General features: G+C 41.8%; 1 protein-coding gene across 1 annotated transcript; it reads right to left on the bottom strand.

Moving 5' to 3' along the window:
• Window positions 1–1190: 1190 nt before the first annotated feature.
• Window positions 1191–19598, bottom strand: LOC131356236 (thialysine N-epsilon-acetyltransferase-like). The gene is made up of 7 exons (XM_058395163.1): window positions 19502–19598; window positions 15778–15839; window positions 15621–15672; window positions 15423–15506; window positions 2940–3041; window positions 2467–2507; window positions 1191–2302 (listed from the first exon to the last, which is right to left on the bottom strand). Exons 1-7 carry the CDS (start codon window positions 19596–19598, stop codon window positions 2129–2131), a joined length of 612 nt encoding a protein of 203 aa, XP_058251146.1. The 3' UTR covers window positions 1191–2128.
• Between the last annotated feature and the right edge of the window lie 339 nt (window positions 19599–19937).

The following is a 19937-nucleotide window of genomic DNA, read 5'->3' as shown; positions in this document are numbered from 1 at the left end:
TGTACCTTACCCTTTAAGCTTGAGATTGATGCAAGCGCAGTTGGTTCGGGTGCCGTGCTTCTTCAGGAGGATAAATGTGGTATTGATCATCCCATTAGTTATTTTTCCCGCAAATTTAACAAACATCAACTCAATTACTCTACAATCGAAAAGGAAACCCTTGCTTTGTTGTTGGCTTTGCAACATTTTGAGGTTTATGTTGGTTCTAGCAATCTACCTGTTGTGGTATATACCGATCACAACCCTCTTGTGTTTTTATCTCGGATGTATAATCATAACCAACGTCTGATGAGATGGTCTCTTTTAGTCCAGAATTATAACCTGGAGATCCGACATAAGAAAGGTACTGAAAATGTTATGGCTGACGCTCTTTCTAGGGTGTGACTTTTCTGCTCGATTTACCAAACGGGTTTGCTCTTAAGGGTGGGGGTGTTACGGCCCAAGGTTGTGCCGGTGTTCTTTTCTCTTTCTATCTCTTCCTGCTCTCACCGTCTCTTAGGTTCCCCACCCCCTTGGAATCCCAGTCGTCAGCGGAGACATCTATCATCATTAACCTGTGTGACGTCACCGAGTTCGCTGCCAATCCCTGAGATCCGCGTCAGTTTAAAAGAGACGCCTGTGTGGACGCTCACTCTCTCTCCTCTCTCTTGTTTTTCCTTGCTCTCTCCCTTGCCTACCTCACTTCACTTCACTCTGATCTACCGCCAGGAAAAGAGGATAGAAAGTTACTGGTAACTGATTGTGCTACACGTAGGAAAGTGATTTTGTATAGAGACACTAGAATAGGAGCAAGCGCCACTCCCTGTATGTTTTGTTTTGGGTTAGTTAGAGTAGTTTAGATAGGGCGTGGAAACGCCGAAGACCTTTTCTTCTCCCTTTTATTTTCCTAGATAGGTTAGAGTATTGTGGCGAGTTAGTTTTGTTATATTTCTTTCTTTCATTTGGCGCCGCTGTGGATCCTCTCATTTCCCTTCCGGTTGGTGGATAAATTATTGTAGACCTATCTATTCATGTTTTTTGTTATGATTCTGCCGTAAACAATAAAAAAAACTCTTATTATCCTTGCAATACGGTGGTTCGGCTGTCAATTGCTACCAACCTCACTTAAATGTGTCACCACTTAAATGTTACTCCTGGTACCCTTAGACCTTCCATCTTGAGGTCGTAACAGTAAGCATATGAATAGGCATGTGTGAGCCAGTCTGTGAGTGCAGGAGGGTGAGTGACGACATGTTCTTTATCTTGTATGGATTTGCTAAGCAAATTAATTTATTCCATCGAGGCATGGACTCCACTAGATTCCTGAAGGTGTGCTGTGGTATCTGGCACCAAGATGTTAGGAACAGATCCTATGTTGTGAGGTGGATCAGATTTGTTTGTTCAGCATGTTCTAATATGCCTATTGTTGGTGCTTTTGATATATTATAGGAACACTTTGAAAACACATCTTATCTTAATGATAGGATAGGGTCTGACAATGGCTCCAAGGATTTCATCCCAATACCTAGTGGTTGTAAGGGTGCCATTGTCTAGCCTGTATAGGTCTGTGCATCCCTCCATGGATATGCCTACCCAGACCATCACTGACCCACCACCAAACTGGTCATGCTGAACGATGTTACAGGCAGCATAACTTTCTCCACTGCTTCTCCAGACCTTTTACGTCTGTCACATGTGCTCAGGGTGAACCTACTCTGATCTGTGAAAAGCACAGGGTGCCATTGGCAGATCTGCCAATTCTGGTGTTCAATGGTGTTTAAATGTGGAAAATTCCTGAGCTAATGTAACAGACAGAGACTGATGTGGATGATGTTGGAAATCATGTAAATTATAATTCATTTATAAATGTAAACTTTTCCCTTCACCCTACAGTTTTGTGGTTAACCAGGCTATACTTATATACTATTTTAATCCTGATAATTCCAATATAGAAATATATTACAGCTCAGGAAAATGACCAAATTTGAACCTGTGAAGGATTTTAGCATGCTGCCACACTTGTATCACACTGGATGACACTAATATTACCTTTTTGTAAGAAATGATAATGTACTATAGACAAATAGATCTATTCTTTAGCATCTTAAGAATATGTAACAATATAGAAAGAATGACTTGAACCTAAAATTTAGAACTCTTTATCAGCCAACTTTTGAAAGGCATCCCCATGACAGTACATGTAATGATAACCCAGGTCAGAGGTCAGGTCCGTGGAACCCTGATTCAGGTAGAAGTCCAGCGCTGTCTTGTTCCAGTTCAGCACCGTAAAATTGAGCTCAGTGCAGCCAGCGGCTCGTCCCAGCTGTAATAGTCATGACCCAAAATCAACATTAACACACAATTTACATGACACATTCCAAAATGGAAAAATATTTCAGTTAAAAGATGCTACAGATGGTTTTACTTAACCAGTTATGTACTATTTTTCAATACCAAATCTTTAGAATACATTAATATATCCCTAACCTGTGCAACTTTGCTCATCAGTGCCTTGCCAAGGCCCTTTCCTGAAAGAGATGCAGACATGAAGATGAAATTGATTAATTACAAAACTTAATTAATTATGAAAAGGGCTCCCATTATAAACATGTTTCAGTTTTAGGTGTTTTCCCAGCACAGGGACCATATGCTACAGGCACCATACACACATTTAGATAAAAGCTACCTCAGGGGATGTTTATGTGTTTAATTAGGTTCAAATTTCAATCAGTTCTGAAGGAGAAAACTTTTGCTGTAGGGCTTTACATAGACACTTTAAAGGTTTCCACAGAGGTGAAACATTTATGCTTATATTATTAATATTTACATTTTTTGATCGATAATATTAGGTTTTAAAAATAAAATTTGTGTAGTTATTAGGTTATAAAATCTGGATGATTATTTTCAACTGGTGTAAAATAATTAGGCATTCAAAGCAGAAACACAACCACCACAATTACCTCTGAACTCTGGCATCACGTACAAGTCCTCCATGTAAACAGCTCGGCCTTTCCATGAGCTATAAATGTAGTAGTAGATGGAAAAACCTATTTTTGTATGACCTGAAACAGACATAAATATTCCGAAATGACTGGAATGTTTTATTTCATTCACATAAAAGAAACAAAATTTCATATTAAGAATAAGTCTAGCATCAGTATGTACATGTACATTCCTAATGTAAATCTAGGTCACCCTTTACAGCTACAATGTTAATCCTATAAACAATCAAAGCAGAACATGTTTAGAAAGTTAGAACCAGTAACCATCTAACCATCTAAAATCCCCTTGTAGAAACATTTTTGTGTGAAGTACGTACATCTGTAACAAATGTAGTAAAGTTTATCTCTATTGTTCCTGTGAAATAAATGAGCAAAGGAGCATAGAGAATTTTTTGTGACGTAAAAAAATGAATCAGATCTATTAACATAATCAATTCTATTCTATTTTTGTAATGAAGCGCCAGAGGCATTGGTTGATCAGCGGATTTTATTTGCAGCAGTATCAACAGATGAAAACGTGGTTGGGAAATCAAAGTGCGAGTCAAAACCGGAAAAACACTAGAACGGGTAAACAAATCTGAAGTGCAAAACAGAACAGGTGAGCGAGAAACAAGCAAGGTCATACACAGTAATCCAAACAACACAAGGCAAGATCATAGAGATCATAAACGCTCAGTATGTCACGAGGGAACGATACTTCACCTAGATATGTGTGTGTGCTGCTTAAATGTATGTGGGAAACAGGAAATAGATCAGAACTAATCAGAACTCAGGTGAGGGTTGCTTTTGATGTTCAGATTCCCGCTGGGATGTGACAGAGACCTCCCCCCCTTCTAGGAACACCTCCTGGTGTTCTACGAAGCATCCTGCCCCGAGGTCGGTGAACGGGTGAGCCAGGTGGAATTCGTCTGACAAGGAGGGATCAAGGATATCTGATGTCGACCAAAGAGTGTTCCTCTGGGCCATAACACTCCCAGTCCACCAGGTACTGGAGGCAGTTCCTGACCCGCCAAGAGTTCAATAGGACGTGCACCCTGTAAACCAGGGCTCTGTCAATGTCAAGTGGTGGTGGAGGTTCATAAGAGGCGAGATTGTCTGACCGGGGTTCGTGGGCAGGCTTAAGGAGAGAAACATGAAATGTAGGATAGATACGGTACGTCAAAGGGAGCCGGAAGCGATAGGAAACCGGGTTGACCTGGCGAATTATTTCAAAGGGACCAATGAATCTAGAGCTTAGCTTACGGCAAGGGGGCTGTAGCCTCAGGTTGTGGGTCAACACCCAAACTCGTTGTCCCTCGTTGTCCCACCTTTCTTGACTGTGTCTGGCCCAGTCGTCCACTGCGGGGACGTCTCAGGGCTCCCCAGACCAGGGAAACAGCTGCGGCTGATAGCCCAAGACACACCGGAAAGGCGTGAGCCCACTGGAGGAATGCGTGAGGGAGTTCTGGGCATACTCGGCCCAGGGGAGGAACTCTTGGACTCCAGCTGGTGAGACAACGAGACGGGTTTACTGTTCTTGGAACCAGGTCGATAGGTGACTGAGAACTGGAACCACGTGAAGAAGACGGCCCAGCAAGCTTGGCCTGGGTTTAGGCATTTAGCTCCATGTAGGTACTCGAGGTTGCGGTGGTCAGTGAGAACCAGGAACGGGTGCCGGGCTCCCTGCAGCCAGTGTCGCCATTCCTCCAGGGTCACCTTGATAGATAACAGCTCGCAATTTCCTAAGTCATAGTTGGCCTCTGCTGTGGTAGGCTTTCTAGAATAAAAGGCACATGAGTGTAGTTTCCCATCGAGTCATGTTGGCATTGGGACAGAACCGCACCAATCCCACAGCTAGAAGCATCCACCTCAATGGTAAACAGGATTTCGTAGATCCGGATGACGTAGAATCGGAGCAATGGTGAAGCTCACCGATGACAAGACCGTGGTGGGTCTCATCAGCAAGAATGACGAGTCAGCATACAGAGAGGAGGTGCAGCGGCTAACAGACTGGTGTAGAGTCAACAACCTCTCCCTGAATGTCGTTAAGACTAAAGAGATGGTTGTTGACTTCAGGAGAGCACAGAGTGACCATTCTCCGCTCACCGATGGTTCCTCTGTGGAGATCGTCAAGAGCACCAAATTCCTTTGTGTTCATCTGGCAGAGAACTTCACCTGGTCACTCAACACCAAGAAAGCCCATTAGCGCCTCTACTTCCTGAGGAGGCTGAGGAAAGCGCATCTCCCTTCCCCCATCCTGACTGTCTTCTACAGAGGATCCATTGAGAGCATCCTGAGCAGCTGCATCACTGCCTGGTTTGGGAACTGAACCGTCTCAGATCGCAAGACCCTTCAGCGGATAGTGAGGACAGCTGAAAAGATCATCGGAATCTCTCTCCCCTCTATCACGGACACTTACACTACACTCTGCATCTGCAAAGCAAACAGCTTTGTGGATGACCCAAGACACCCGTCACACACACTCTTCACCCTCCTGCCATCTGGAAAGAGGTACTGGAGCATTCGGGCCCTCACAACCAGACTGTGTAACAGTTTCTTTCCTCAAGCCATCAGGCTTCTCAAGACCCAGGAATAAACTGTACAAAAAATCTCTCTCTCTCTCTCTCTCTCTCTCTCTCTCTCTCTCTCTCTCTCTCTCTCTCTCTCTCACACACACACACACACACGCACATATACCCAGGACTGAACTGTACAAAACTCTCTGTCTCTCTCACACATACTGTACACACACACACACACACACACACACTCTTTCACCTGTGTGGACACACACACATAATTTATATTGTTCACTACTTATTACACTACCTCAACCCTGTTAATATTTCATTCCGCTGCTATGTTTATATTTGTCTTTAGTTTATTTCTATTTGCACTACCTCAACCGCTGCTACTGTATTTTTGCACATTACGTGTTGTTAGGCCAATATATATATATATCAGTGGCGGACCGTCAGGGCCAGCAAGGTCTTCTCTGCTGGCCTAAACAGCAGTGATCTTAATCACTGACTTGCATTTTAATATATTTAATATATTTTTCCATGAATGTGTATGAAATTATTCCCGATAGTCTATTCTCTACATTTCATAGCTTTTCTCTCGGTTGCGCTGCTTTCAGTAGTGTATATTTATGATAAGAGTATTTATCCAATCATATTTCAGCCAGTGGCTGACATCATGGTTTGCGCGGCTGTATGGCCTGCAGAATTAAAAGTGCAGGCACGTGAAGCTTAAAATAAGTGGCAATGAAACTGTTCTATTAACCAATCAGCAATTTCAAAGGAGCTTTGTCCTTACTGAATACCTTCCTGAGGTCTTCATATTCCCTGGGCAGATTCATTGAGGCACTGGATTCAGAGCTTTCCACTGACATGGTGAGACAAAGGCTTGGCTTGGCATGAAGGAAACAGGTGTTTAGACAGTGATGGGACCAGCGTGTCAGTTCCCCCTCTCTCCAGGAGATTTGGGGGTCGTGTAGTTGTAGCCACGGCAGGGCCAAAACAATGGGGTGAGCAGGAGAGGTAATGACATACAAAGTCACTTTTTCCTGGTGAAACAGTCCAATCTGTAGTTCTAATGGTTGGGTGTGGTAGTAAAGATATCCGTCCCCGATGGGTTGATTGTCGATGGCCGTCACTCGTAGAGGTGGTGTGCATGGGATGACGGGAAGGCGTAGCTTCTCTACGAGACCGATGTCTATTGTGGGAGTAATTTTTGAATGGTTTAGAGCGTTTAAAGTGGTTTAGAGTGTTCAAAGCGTTTTTGAATGTTTTAGAGTGTTTAGAGTGTATTTGAATGCATTCTTGTATGTGTTTGTATAAAATAATCAGAGGACAGCATGGTTGGGTTGTCAGGCACTTAATTTATTCGTCACCTCTATTAACAGTTTTAACAATGAAGGATTTAACACTACGAGGTTTGGGTGCAAGATTGTACAGCCTGTATAGAATCAGTAGCAGTGGGAGTATGTAATGAAGCACGCGAGGCTCGCTTAGTAGAATCCATTCGCAGATCTTTATTCACAAAATCAGCATCGATATGGGGTAGCAAAAGGGTCAAAAACCGGAAAGCAAACACACTGTCAACCGAAATCAAAACACAAAACCGAACTCGTAGTCAATAAGCAAGGCAGGCAAGGATCATACACGAGATATACCATACAGCAATGACTCAAGGCTTGGTATGTGACACAAGGAAACGATACTTCGCATGGAACAGAGGGGGCACGCTGCTTAAAAGCTCTAGAGAACCGGAAATGAATTCATGGCAGTCAATATTCTGGTGACGACTCCCTCTGGTGTTCTGGCTCTGTGTGCGTTGTGACAGAGTAATGTCCATCTGGCACACTTTGTTGACAGTAGATGAGACTTGGACGGAGTTTCAGTCTTGGTATGGCCGGGGTTGGAGCTGTGCCCAAGGTCCTGAGCAGAAGTGAAGTGCATCGTAGGAAGCCAAAGGTGGCAGGAGATAGAGTTAGGAATAATTGGGAGGAAACTGCGATTAAAACTACAACAGGTGTAGAAGTGAAGGAAAACATTGTTTGCAATGAATTAAAACTAAGCAATCTCAGACAGAGATGTGAAGTGTGCCCATGCTGTCCTCAGAGGTGAAAATGAACTGGTTGATGAAAACAAAGACCCACTGACAAGAGCAAATAAGCCTATTATTATTTTTTATGACTGACCTCGGAAGTTTGTGAGGCTTTGGAGGTTGTTGGGATGTTCATTCATGAGCAGCTCAATTCTTGTAACTGTGCTGATTGCAAATAAAACCATGTATCTGCATCCATCCAGTCTGCATGATTCGTCTTCTTTAGTTAGAGTCTTGCTCAACTGAGCTGTCGGGTCAATGTGGAGTTTGGAGTCAGATTACAGCAAAGTATTAATTGAGTAGTGTTAAGTAGTGCATTATAGTATCGGACAAAGATATTTTCCACATTGTTTTGGTGACCCCGATATGATTGGAATATACGCGATTGGAACAAGGCACAGCGGAGCCCCGGACCTGGGACCTTTGGTGGCGGCTGCCACCCACGGACCAGACACTTGGATCCATCTAAGGCAAAGGTAAGGCAGAAGCCTGTTTAATCAAAATTCTGCATTAGTTGTGTGTGGTCTGGGGAGGCAGAGGCACCCAGGCCGAGGACGGATCAGCTCTGTTTTGTCTTGATAGAGTATTAGTAAGTTAAAGTTATAAAATCATATGATAAAAATTGCATGACTAATGCATGATAAAGACTGGATGGTGTCAGGCATGTGAATGAACTAAAAATCATCCCTGCAGGGTTCAGTATGATCGAAAGTCCTGGTGGGTTCCAGGTGGTATGAGAGAAAGTCCTGTGAAAAAGACCTTGTTTGGAAGCAAACAGAGCGTTCAGTAGCAGAAATTAAATTCTGTGAACAAGAACACTGTCAATGGGAGAAAAGCAAGAGTTAAGTAACAGGTGTAATAAGTAAAAAAATTCCTGGATCCCGGGTGATACAGTGAAAGGAATTTACAGAGAAATACAGAGAAATAAATAGAATAAAGAGAAATACAGAGAAATAAGACATAAAATTCCCGGGTCCAGGTGATAGTGATGAAAGAGAAAAGAAACGAAGAGAAAAAGCGCTGAGTAGAAATTCCTGGATCCAGGTGATAGTGAAGAGAGAAAAAATAAAGACAAAAAAACAGAAGAAAAAAAGGGGGGGGCATTGTAAATAAATTGTGTTTGTCTTTGTTGCTGTTGTGGTATATCTGAGGATTACTGTGCGGTTTTGAATCTAAGTGATGGTACTGCATGGCTAGTTTTGCACGCTGTAAATAGTTCTGTGCATGACTTTGATATTCTGGGATGCGGAGAATCACTTTGTGACTTTGAAGTGTGACCTGAATCTGAGAGTTATATTTTGCTGATTGTGCTGTATTTGAAATGAAGCTGGGTTGAAGTGGTGATTGCATTGGTCATTCTTGTGTTGTGTAAATACATTGCAGTGTATGGAGTATATACAAGTTGATTTTGAAACATATGTCCTGGAGATATTCCGTAGAGATAATGAAGAAAAGCTGAAGGTGTTATTGAAATGGTTCCGACTTAAAATTAAGATAAATACTGTGTGGAAATGACCACTCACAGGTGGACGGTAAGTGACGGTAAATAGGCACCAGTACTAGGTTAGAACCTAGAGAACTAATTGGCTGATAAATCTATGTAAAATGGGCATGAGCCTATGGCAGCAAATTTATAGTGAACTCCGATAAGAAGCCACCTTGCATTTACACCCTTAGAAGAAATCCTGCTCTGTCAGAGCTCATTGACCGCAGTAAAAGAAAACAATATTTTCAGAAAAGGCCCTGTTGTAGTGGCAAGAAGTGTCATTGTCAGGAGGCAGCAGAACAGCGATAGCAAAAACCTGAACCAGAAATACATGCTGGTAGTTGAACTCCATAATAACTTACAGACCAGTTGCAGATCACCTGAGGGAAACTAGAAAGATGGTTACTGAATTCATACACCATCATACTGACGTCACAGATAAAATTGACACTGAGTGCAGAACCAGTTGGATAGGTCTGCTTTTTCCGCCTGGGGTGAAACTGAGCTGTTACGAATAGAATCTGAGTTTGGCCAACACTGTCTCTGAATGGTGGAGCTGCATGTATCTGCACACACAGGGAGACACCACGTCAGAGCCTATTTTACCATTTCGAAAAAATTAAGTGGGGAGATTTCTAACATCATTACAAAGAAGGCAGAGAAACGTGGGTTGAGACTACGTCTATGTAAACCACAGCCCTTCCATCCAACCAGTTACAGGTTTCTTAACAGGTTTGAGAGAGAGTTTGCAGAAGCAGCCCTAGAATTATTAAAAAAGGAAATGGGAAAACTTCTGGCAAAGGTTAACATAGCGTGGCCCACAACTCTAAGAGGTCCTCAACACTCTGAGGCTTGGATCAGCGTCTGGCAGTTGGGACAGGATTGTAGGCTTTAAAGAAGTTTCATTGCAGGTGACCTGACAGTTGACCCACAAGAATCAGTAAAAAATTAATTTGTGAGACCATTTATATCCCTGTCTTTAAAATTTAGAGCTGTTTATGTGAAATACCTGAGAAAAGAAACATTCTAAGTATCCTGTCGCTGCAATTGTGTGTGTGTGTGTGTGTGTGCGTGTGTGCGGAAAAGATTCTGCTGTGAGGGGGGTGAGTGAACTGCGAGTGTGTGTGCGCAAGGTCATAGCATGAGAGTGTGTATGTGGATTCTGTGTGAATGAGAGAGAGAGAGTGGTTGGATAATAGGGATTATTTAGTTGCTTTGAGAAGTTAAGAGTGCATGGCATGATGAACAGTTCAGGAAAGCCACAAACTGAAAGTATTACATCATCACCCCAAACAGTATCTAAGTCAACTTGTCAGAGATTAGTTGAACAATTCTTATACCCCAGGTATAACCAAAGGGAGAGGATAGTTAGAAAGAATCCACCTAGAACTTGGTTCTGTGTTTTATTTGGTCATTCTGTAACTTGTAGGAGGTGTGACCCAGATGAAACAACACTGCCCGTATTGAAACATTAAAATACTTTACAGGTGTCCTGTGTCAGACGCACCTGGTCATCTTTTGGGTTGAATAAACTCGGATGGCCCTTAGAAATTTATATACAGAAACTAGGGGATTACGCACACATTTTTGGGACGAGCGAACATACAAAGATAAAGACGGTGTAGAAAGGTGGCAGTCGGAAGATCTGATCGGAGAAAAATTGTGGGCTTTAACAAAGTTTGAAGGCTTGTATACTTTGCAGAGAACTTTCTCTGACACAGATTGGTATGAAGAACTTAGAAACTGAGTACAGTACTGCGTGCATTGGTTGAGGCCCCATCTCCCAGTAAAGGCACTATTCCTTTGTTTGATTACATTGAAGACCCATATAGAAAAGATGATGAACCATTAGTGGAATTGGTTAATCCAAGACCAGATCAATATAATTATTGTTCAGGACTGACAGCAATTGTAACCGTAGAGCCCAGAAAGGTTGAGGAAAAATCCAGTGAAGCCGTGTGTGACAGTGAGGCAAATAAATGTATTGCTGATTTGGTCTGAAGGAAACAAGAACCCAGGAGAGAGAGGTACCACACAGAGCACAACAGGGGTGCATCATGAGTAGCAGGGGAAGCCAACCTACACCTGTGGACATCATAATAGCACAACACAAGCCTGATGAGAAGTATGTCAAGAAGTGCATGATTGAAAAGAAAATGTCAGAGTCCCACCAGTTACTGGTATCAGGAGGTAGTGATCCCACAGTAGATGCAGCACATGATGAAGAAATTGAGGAACTGTTGGCTACATTCCCGAGCGAGCTTTGGATGAGACATCCTACCGCTGTAGGGCTTATTAAATCAGCATGGCAGGTTATGGTAAAACTTAAGCCAAGTGTGAGGTTTCCATACCAAAAGCAATACCCATTATCACCACAAGCCCAAGCAGGTATAAAGCCCACAATTGAGGGACTGTTAGAAGCTGGAGTATTGATCCCAGCACAAAGCCAATGTAACACCCCGATATTTCCTGTAAGAAAACCCAACTCAGACAAATAGCGTCTTGTACATGATTTGCGTGCCATAAACCATATTGTCGCAGAGGCACCAGTAGTTCCAGACCCACATACGTTGCTTTCCAATAGTCCAAGTAACACCAAATGGTACAAAGTCATTGACTTATGTTCTGCATTTTTCAGCATTCCACTACATCCAGATTCACAACAACTATTTGCATTTACTTATAATGGTCAACAGTACACACACACGATTACCTCAGGGTTATTGTGAAAGTCCATCCGTCTTCAATCGGATAGTGGCTAGGGATCTAGCTTCTTTGGATATTGATAGTCTCCTGTTAACTTATGTTGACGACATCTTAATTTGTAGTCCAACAATGTCAAGCAGATTCATTAAAGGTCCTAAAATTATTGGCTGAAAATGGGCACAAAGTAAGCAAGGAAAAATTGCAATTCTGTAAGCAACAGGTTGAGTATTTGGGGAGAGTTTTGCATGGCACCAGTCGTAAGCTATCACCTGCACATGTTGAAGCTGCCCAAAAAGCTCCCAAACCACAAACCGTTGGCCAAATGTTGTTGTTTCTAGGAATGGTAGGCTACAACAGACAGTGGATAGTGGATTTTGCGCTGAAGGTGTCTCCACTCCGTGCATTGATAAAAGTGGCAGATCAAAAGAAGGCATCCTTGACCTGGACAACAGAAGCAGTTGCAGCCTTTGAAATGTTGAAAGACGATCTTTGTACCACACCAGCATTAGTCTAGATTATGGTAAGCCATTTTATTTGTATGTGTCAGAGAAACAGGGATTTGCTAACGCTGTTCTAACTCAACAACAGGGTCCAAGTAAACAGCCAGTTGCATACTTTAGCACGCCACTGGATAACATAGAGAAGGGCATGCCACTTTGTTATCGTGGGCTAGCAGCAGCTGCATTTGCTTACCAGAAAGCTTCAACTATTACAGTGGGTCATCCGACCACTTTGTACACAACTCATGCACTGTATGCTTTCTTGACCAGTCCAACTTTTGTAATCACTCATGCACGAAAAACTGGTTATGATGACACAATGATGTCTTCTCCAGAATTAACCATTCAGAGATGTCAGACAGTCAATCTGGCCGATAGAACGATGACATCATTGGAAGGTGAACCACACGGTTGTAAGTTAACATCACACGCTTACATGAATGCACGTCAAGATTTAGGAAATCAGCCTCTACTGCATTCTGATTGGCAGGTTATGCAATAGTCGCTCCCAGTAATGATTTGAGTAGCTTTGTTACCACTCAGTCTATGTCTGTTGCTCAACCATGTTCCGCACAATTGGCTAAACTGAAGGCTGGTCCCCATGGACATTTTGTGGCTCCCCTCTCACTTCTCACTTCTTTGATTAATGATGCGCATGGCTTGAGGCAATCAAAAGAATTAAAAAAGCGTGGTGGTCACCTTATTTGGCTCAGATGGTTGACCACAGGTTAGCACACTGTGAAGTATGTGCTGAATATAATAACAGGAAGAGTTTCACAGCTCCTATAGGTCACATACCGGAACCAGATGGACCATTCGGACATCTAATTATTGACATCATGGACAGGGCTGAGGTGAAAGAGAAGAAAAGGTATGTCATGGTGGTAGAAGACAGATTTAGCAGATGGGTTGAGGCACACCCAACAGCTAAGGCAGACACAGATTCAATGGCTAAGTTTCTGTGCAGAGAGGTTATTCCAAGGTTTGGAATCCCTGACAAAATCAACTCAGATAGTGGTACTCATTTTGTGAACAAACTGATTCGAAGAGTGTTCCAGTATTTAAGGATAAAGCACAGATTGGGTTGTGTCTGTCATCCGCAGTCACAGGGAATTGTGGAAAGAGCTAATGGAACATTGAAGGCTAAACTGGCTAAGATTTGTGAGGCTGGAAAGATGAATTGGGAACAAGCTTTGCCATTAGCATTGATGAGTATGAGAATGCAAACTAACTGAATGACGCATCTAACCCCGCATGAAATGCTTACTGGACGAGCAATGCCTGTAACATACTTACGAGGACCTTATAAAGGTCCTCCGCTTGAGCAGCTTGAAAATGAACTTGGTAATTATGTAAAGCATCTAACTGAATCACATTGAGCTATATTCCAACAGGTGAAAGGTGCCACTGAAGGATGAACGAGTGAAATCGACGAAGAGCTGAGAACTGTGCAACCAGGGGACTGGGTGTATGTCAAGGTCTTCAAGCGAAAGTGGAACAAGCCCAGAAGGGTCGGACCATTAAAGGTCACCCTGACAACACCTACAGCACTGAAGGTCAAGGGAAAAAACGCCTGGTTTCATCTGAACCACTGTTGCAGAGCAACAGGACCAGGAGCAGCAGAAAGGCATGAGAGACTCCAAGACCGTGCAACCATGTTGTGCTGAAGTCTGAGGTTATCCATATAGATGGCCGTACCAATACAGAGGAAAAGCGTAGTGTTGCTGTCACAGCATGCCATTTCTGCCTGGAGAGGTGGGTTGAGGCCTTCCCTAACCACGGCCAGCAGAGCTGTTTCGTTCCACCCAGACTGAGTGGCGAGGGTGTGGAACTTGATGGTGTAATCAGCTGTGGAGTCAGAGCCCTGACATAGCTCCAGTAGCTGGACCAACACATCTTTACCCCCCACCGGGTACTCAAACACATCACGAATCTGCTCTGCGAAGTAATCGGGCAAAGTTTTGAATTGTGGATCTGAGTCCCATATGGCCAAAGCCCAGACTAGTGCTCTACCCATAAGAAGTGACAGCATAAAAGCACACCTGGTTGCATCCTCGCTGTAGAGTTCAGGCTGGTGGGCAAAAAATTTTCCACACTGGCAAATGAATTCGCGGCCAGTGGCCCCATCAAATTTCTCAGGCAGCGCCATTTTGGGAGATTCACCTCGTGGCACCGGAGCAGGAGGAGGAGGGGGCGAGGGAGCGGCTTGTACCTGAGGTTGTTGTTGTAGCTGCTGTTGGAGCTGGGCGTTCGTAGGTTGTAGCGCTTCGACTTGATCTTGATAAGCATGAATTATGGCTCCTTGGCGAACTATCGCCACTTCTAAATCTGCTGGATTCACTGGAGGCGAAGTATTCTGTAATGAAGCACCAGAGGGGTTGGTTGCAGAATCCATCAGCGGTTTTTATTTGCAGCAGAATCAACAGGCAAAAACTTGGTCGGGAAATCAAAGCGCAAATCAAAACCGGAAAAACACTAGAACAAGTAAACAAATCCAAAGTGCAAAACAGAATGGGCGAGCAAGAAACAAGCGAGGTCATACACAGTAATCCAAATAACACAAGACAATATCAGTGGTCAAAGAACAGGCGAGGTCAAACACAGAAATCGAGACAGAGATCATAAACGCTCAGTAATCAGAGTAAATGCTAGACTAATCAGAACTCCAGTGAGGGCTGCCTTTGATGTTCAGACTCCCGCTGGGACAGTTGTTTAGTTGTTTAGTGCTTTTAACAATGGATTATTGTGAAATTATTAAGATTCATTTTAATTTATGTTTGTCCCTAATGAGCTTGTGATGAGTATGTAAATACTGAGCACAGTCACATGCACCATTATAAAAGACTGCACACATTTTCTTCCCTTTTCATTTCCTAAAAGGTTTCTATTTGTTTTTCACTTTTTTGTTCATATTAAAGGTGGTAAAGGATCTGACATGATTCATCTTAATTTTAAGGTTCCTTTTTATTCCATCACAAAAACCTGCAGATTTATACCCACTTTATGTAAGTAAGTAAGTAGATAAGTAATATGTTAGTGAGTAAACAAACAAGCAACATCAGTGATGATGAAATCAGGTGTTACTTTTAAGTACTGTATCTGAATACTAACACTGACAGGGCCTGGACAGCGTTTTTGATCACATTGCAGGCTTCTCACCATCTTTGGACTTGTGCTGTTCAGGAACCTCAGCGATTATCGCATGGAAAAATGGGTTTTTAGAAAACCCATCCTGCTCAAGGTCTACAGTGAGGAAAAAACAGAAATTCATTAATGACACACCACTATTGTCATCAATTCTATGTATGTTGCTACTATACAATAAGAGTTTAACTATAAAGCTTTCATGTAATATACCTTTTTGTGTAACTGTGACCTGATCTGTGACTTTCTCATATTCCGCCAGCTCCTGTAGGATATAGAAACAAAATAAATGAAAAAATGGCTCATTATTGTATACGCAGTGCTGTGTACTAATACATATTTGTTTGTTTTTTTTGGTTTGTTTTTTTACTGCAGTTCTGGGGATCAGCTGCCCTGTGTAGTTTGAAATGTTCTCTATTTCCCCAAAAGGTGCTAATAAAGGCAAAAAAACACATTGGAATGTTTTATTTGCCGTGTTCTACACTTTTATATTTCATTTTACATTTCAATACATTACAATAAACAACTGAATCTAATATTGGTTCGCTGACTATCCATTTCCAACTTATTTTTTTTAATACTTGAAACAAAAGGCACAGTACACAAATGATGTATAGGTAAGTAACAAATTTATTTTCACAGACCATGAAACTATCAAGAGCAGTTCTCATTAATTATTCAACTTCACTTTGTACTTCATTCGTACAGTAACTATTTACGAATAACAACACAATGGTCCATATTGTGATAGAATCAGTTACATTGATTTACTCTCGTCTATTGAGTCAATGTCCATTGTTAAAGGAAAAGTTCACTTCCAGAACAAAAATCTACAAATAATTTACTCACCCTCTTGTCATCCAAGACATTAATGGCTTTCTTTCTTCAGTCATAAAGAAATTATGTTTTTTGAGGAAAACATTTCAGGATTTTTCTCCATATAGTGGACTTCAATGGTGCCCGCGAGTTTGAACTTCCAAAATGCAGTTTAAATGCAGCTTCAAAGAGCTCTGAAATAAAATTTTTACACTTTTTAACCCAAAAAGCTCATCGAGCACTAGCTCTGGGATGCGCGTCCATGACACTGCATACTACGTAATCACGTTGAAAGGTCACGAGTGATGTAGGTGGAACTACAGACCCAGTGTTTACGAAGCGAACATGTAACGACCAAGGAAGTGCAAATAAGTCACACGCTCTTTACTAACAAAAAGGTACAACGAGAATCTATGGGTGTGTTGATATTCAGGTGCAGAGCGAGCAACCACAGCTTCAATCGCTCAGGATTTTTTAAAGGAAATTTGTGAGCAGTCACGTTATGTCCAAGCGAATGTAATCATTTAGGTTTAAAATGATTTCCACATCCAGGGTACACACATGAACTGACCATTTTAAACAAAAAACTGACACAAAAACATATAACTTTGTAATTCCACACACAACAACTTTGGAGCGGTCCTCCTTCTCCACACTAGTAAACACTGTAGTTCCGCCTATGTCACGTGTGACCTACCGATGTGATTACATAGTACGTAGCGCCATGGCTGCACATCCCAGAGCTAGTGTTAGACAAGCTTTTGTGGTTAAAAAGTATACAATTTTTTAATTTTTCTAATAAAATGACTGATGGTTTCACTAGATAAGTCCCTTCTTCCTCGACTGGGATCGTTTAGAGCCCTTTGAAGTTGCATTTAAACTACATTTTGGAAATTCAAACTCGCAGGGACCATTGAAGTCCACTGTATGGAGAAAAATCCTGAAATGTTTTCCTTAAACAACATAATTTCTTTACGACTGAAGAAAGAAAGACATGAACATCTTGGATGACAAGGGGGTGAGAAATTTATTTGTAAATTTTTGTTCTGGAATTGAACTTTAAGATGCTGTGCAGATCTCCCTAGTCTAACTTGTCCCTGTGACAAAAAAAAGCATGTTAGCAGCAAGGTGTGATGCTCTGAGGTCTGACTATAAACCTGAGCAGTGTGGCCCACTTCCCCACAAATGCTGCAGGAACCTATACAACAGGTAGAGAAGTTCTAAAATTAGACCACCGGGTGGCCTACAATTAAGATCTGAGATGTACAATGCCGAAAAAGTTTAAGCGAAGGTTATCGTCGCATTGCTTTTATACATAAATATGTCAGCTATCTTCTAAATGTGAAAGCCTCTAAACATTCAACCCGCATGACCTGAACAAAAATAGCAACTCTACACAAATGTAGGTGGGAGTCAGGTTTATTTTTTAAGGATGGATTACTGAGAGACATTTCACATCGACAGCAATGACAAATCACTGTTGTATGGATGAAAGTACAAAACACAGTGGTAATTTAAGCTGTTTTTGGAGTCAGTGATCACTCTGGTCTGTTCTTAGACTTTATTTTTCAGTCAGGGAACTTTTTAACTCCACAGATTCTCTTATGCTTAACAGAGGAACAGACATTACCTTCAAATATCAAATCAAATATATTTTCTCTGCAAATCCAGTCAATTTTACACCATAAAACTGGACTACCATTTTAAAAAAAAATAAAAAAATAAACGTGTTTAATTTACAGTGAAATATGAATCACTCACTTACTGACATCATGCGCCTGATGTCCTTACAGTCCTCAAGAGTGCCGGCCCGGATCGTGAAGTCCATTTTAATCTGAGTTATAAAACCACTGACAAAAGTCAAACATACACAGACCTTAAAACATATTTAGATGTTAAAGCAAGTTACTGTATATCAAAGTGTGTGGGAGTGGGTGCCTGTATGTGAGTGTGTGAATGAGTGTGTGTGAGTGAGGGTATATTGTTCATTATTTTGTATATATTTGCTAGGTAAATCACTTAAAAATTACATTACATGAGAATCAAAGATAAAAAAAATCCAGTCCAAATACGGCTTGGAAAACCAGCTATTTGAGTATTAATAACAACCCAGGTAACAACAGATTTTTAAAAACTATTTTAATTGTTAATAATACAAATCATGACATGACATACGGCCATTTAGGGTCAGCACTCTATATGTTATGCATGGCAAGATGGTAAAAGTATACAGTGAGGGAAAAAATTATTTGATCCCCTGCTGATTCTGTATGTTTGCCCACTGACAAAGAAATGATCAGTCTATAATTTTAATGGTAGGTTTGTCTGAACAGTGAGAGACAGAATAACAACAAAAAAAGTCCAGAAAAACGCATTTCAAAAAAGTTATAAATTGATTTGCATTTTAATGAGTGACCCCTTCACAAAACATTACAGTACTTGGTGGCAAAACCCTTGCTGGCAAACACAGAGGTCAGACGTTTCTTGTAGTTGGCTACCAGGTATCTCAGGATGGATTTTGTCCCACTCCTCTTTGCAGATCCACTCCAAGTCATTAAGGTTTCGAGGCTGACGTTTGGCACATCTAACCTTCAGCTCCATAGATTTTCTATGGGATTAAGGTCTGTAGATTGGCTAGGCCACTCCAGGACCTTAATGTGCTTCTTTTTGAGCCACTCATTGTCATGCTGGAATACCCATCCATGACCCATTTTCAATGCCCTGGCTGAGGGAAGGAGGTTCTCACCCAAGATTTGACGGTACATGGACCCGTCCATTGTCCCTTTGATGCGGTGCAGTTGTCCTGTCCCCTTAGCAGAAAAATACCCCCAAAGCATAATGTTTCCACCTCCATGTTTGACGGTGGAGATGGTGTTCTTGAGGTCATAGGCAGACTCCTCCAAACACAGCGAGTTGAGTTGATGCCAAGAGCTCGATTTTAGTCTCATCTTTTCACTTTCACCCAGTTCTCCTCTGAATCATTCAGATGTTCACTGGCAAACTTCTGATGGGCCTGTACACGTGCTTTGTTGAGCAGGGGGGCCTTGCGGGCACTGCAGGATTTCAGTCCTTCATGGCGTAGTGTGTTACCAATTTTTTTCTTGGTGACTATTGTCCCAGCTGCCTTGAGATCATTGACAAGATCCTCCTGTGTAGTTCTGGGCTGATTCCTCACTGTTCTCATGATCATTGAAACTCCACAATGTGAGATCTTGCATGCAGCTCCAGACTGAGGGAGTTATTTTGTGTTTGTTCCCATGTTGTTGTCACCTTCTCACCAAGCTGCTTGGGGATGGTCTTGTAGCCAATTCCAGCCTTGTGTAGGTCTACAATCTTGTCCTTGGCAGTCTTGGACAGCTCTTTGGTCTTGCCCATGGTGGAGAGTTTGAAATCTGATTGATTGATTGCTTCTGTGGACAGGTGTCTTTAACTCCCTTTAAGAGTGTGTCTTGTTACCTGTATAAAAGCTGGAAATCCTGCTGACTGATAGGGGATCAAATACTTATTTCACTCATTAAAATGCAAATCAATTTATAACTTTTATTTCTTTGTTGTAATTTTGTCTCTCACTGTTAAAATAAACCTACCATTAAAATTATATCATTTCTTTGTCAGTGGGCAAACGTACAAAATCAGCAGGGGATCAAATAATTTTTTCCTTCACTGTATATATATATATAGTTGAGCTCAAAAGTTTGCATACCCTGAAAGAAA

This window comes from Hemibagrus wyckioides, linkage group LG07 (genome assembly GCF_019097595.1).
Source record: "Hemibagrus wyckioides isolate EC202008001 linkage group LG07, SWU_Hwy_1.0, whole genome shotgun sequence".
NCBI classification, from domain to species: domain Eukaryota; kingdom Metazoa; phylum Chordata; class Actinopteri; order Siluriformes; family Bagridae; genus Hemibagrus; species Hemibagrus wyckioides.
This window is presented reverse-complemented; position numbering and strand designations above follow the sequence as displayed.

Excerpts from the sequence above, each read along its gene's own strand:
- LOC131356236 (XM_058395163.1), bottom strand. The coding sequence starts at position 19,598 with ATGGGCAAGACCAAAGAGCTGTCCAAGACTGCCAAGGACAAGATTGTA. Across the intron at positions 15,840-19,501 it reads GACCATCCCCAAGCAGCTTG|CACCTTTTGGGGAAATAGAG; the intron begins GTGAGAAGGTGA and ends TGCCTTTATTAG. Across the intron at positions 3,042-15,422 it reads ACAGCACAAGTCCAAAGATG|GTCATACAAAAATAGGTTTT; the intron begins GTGAGAAGCCTG and ends TGTCTGTTTCAG.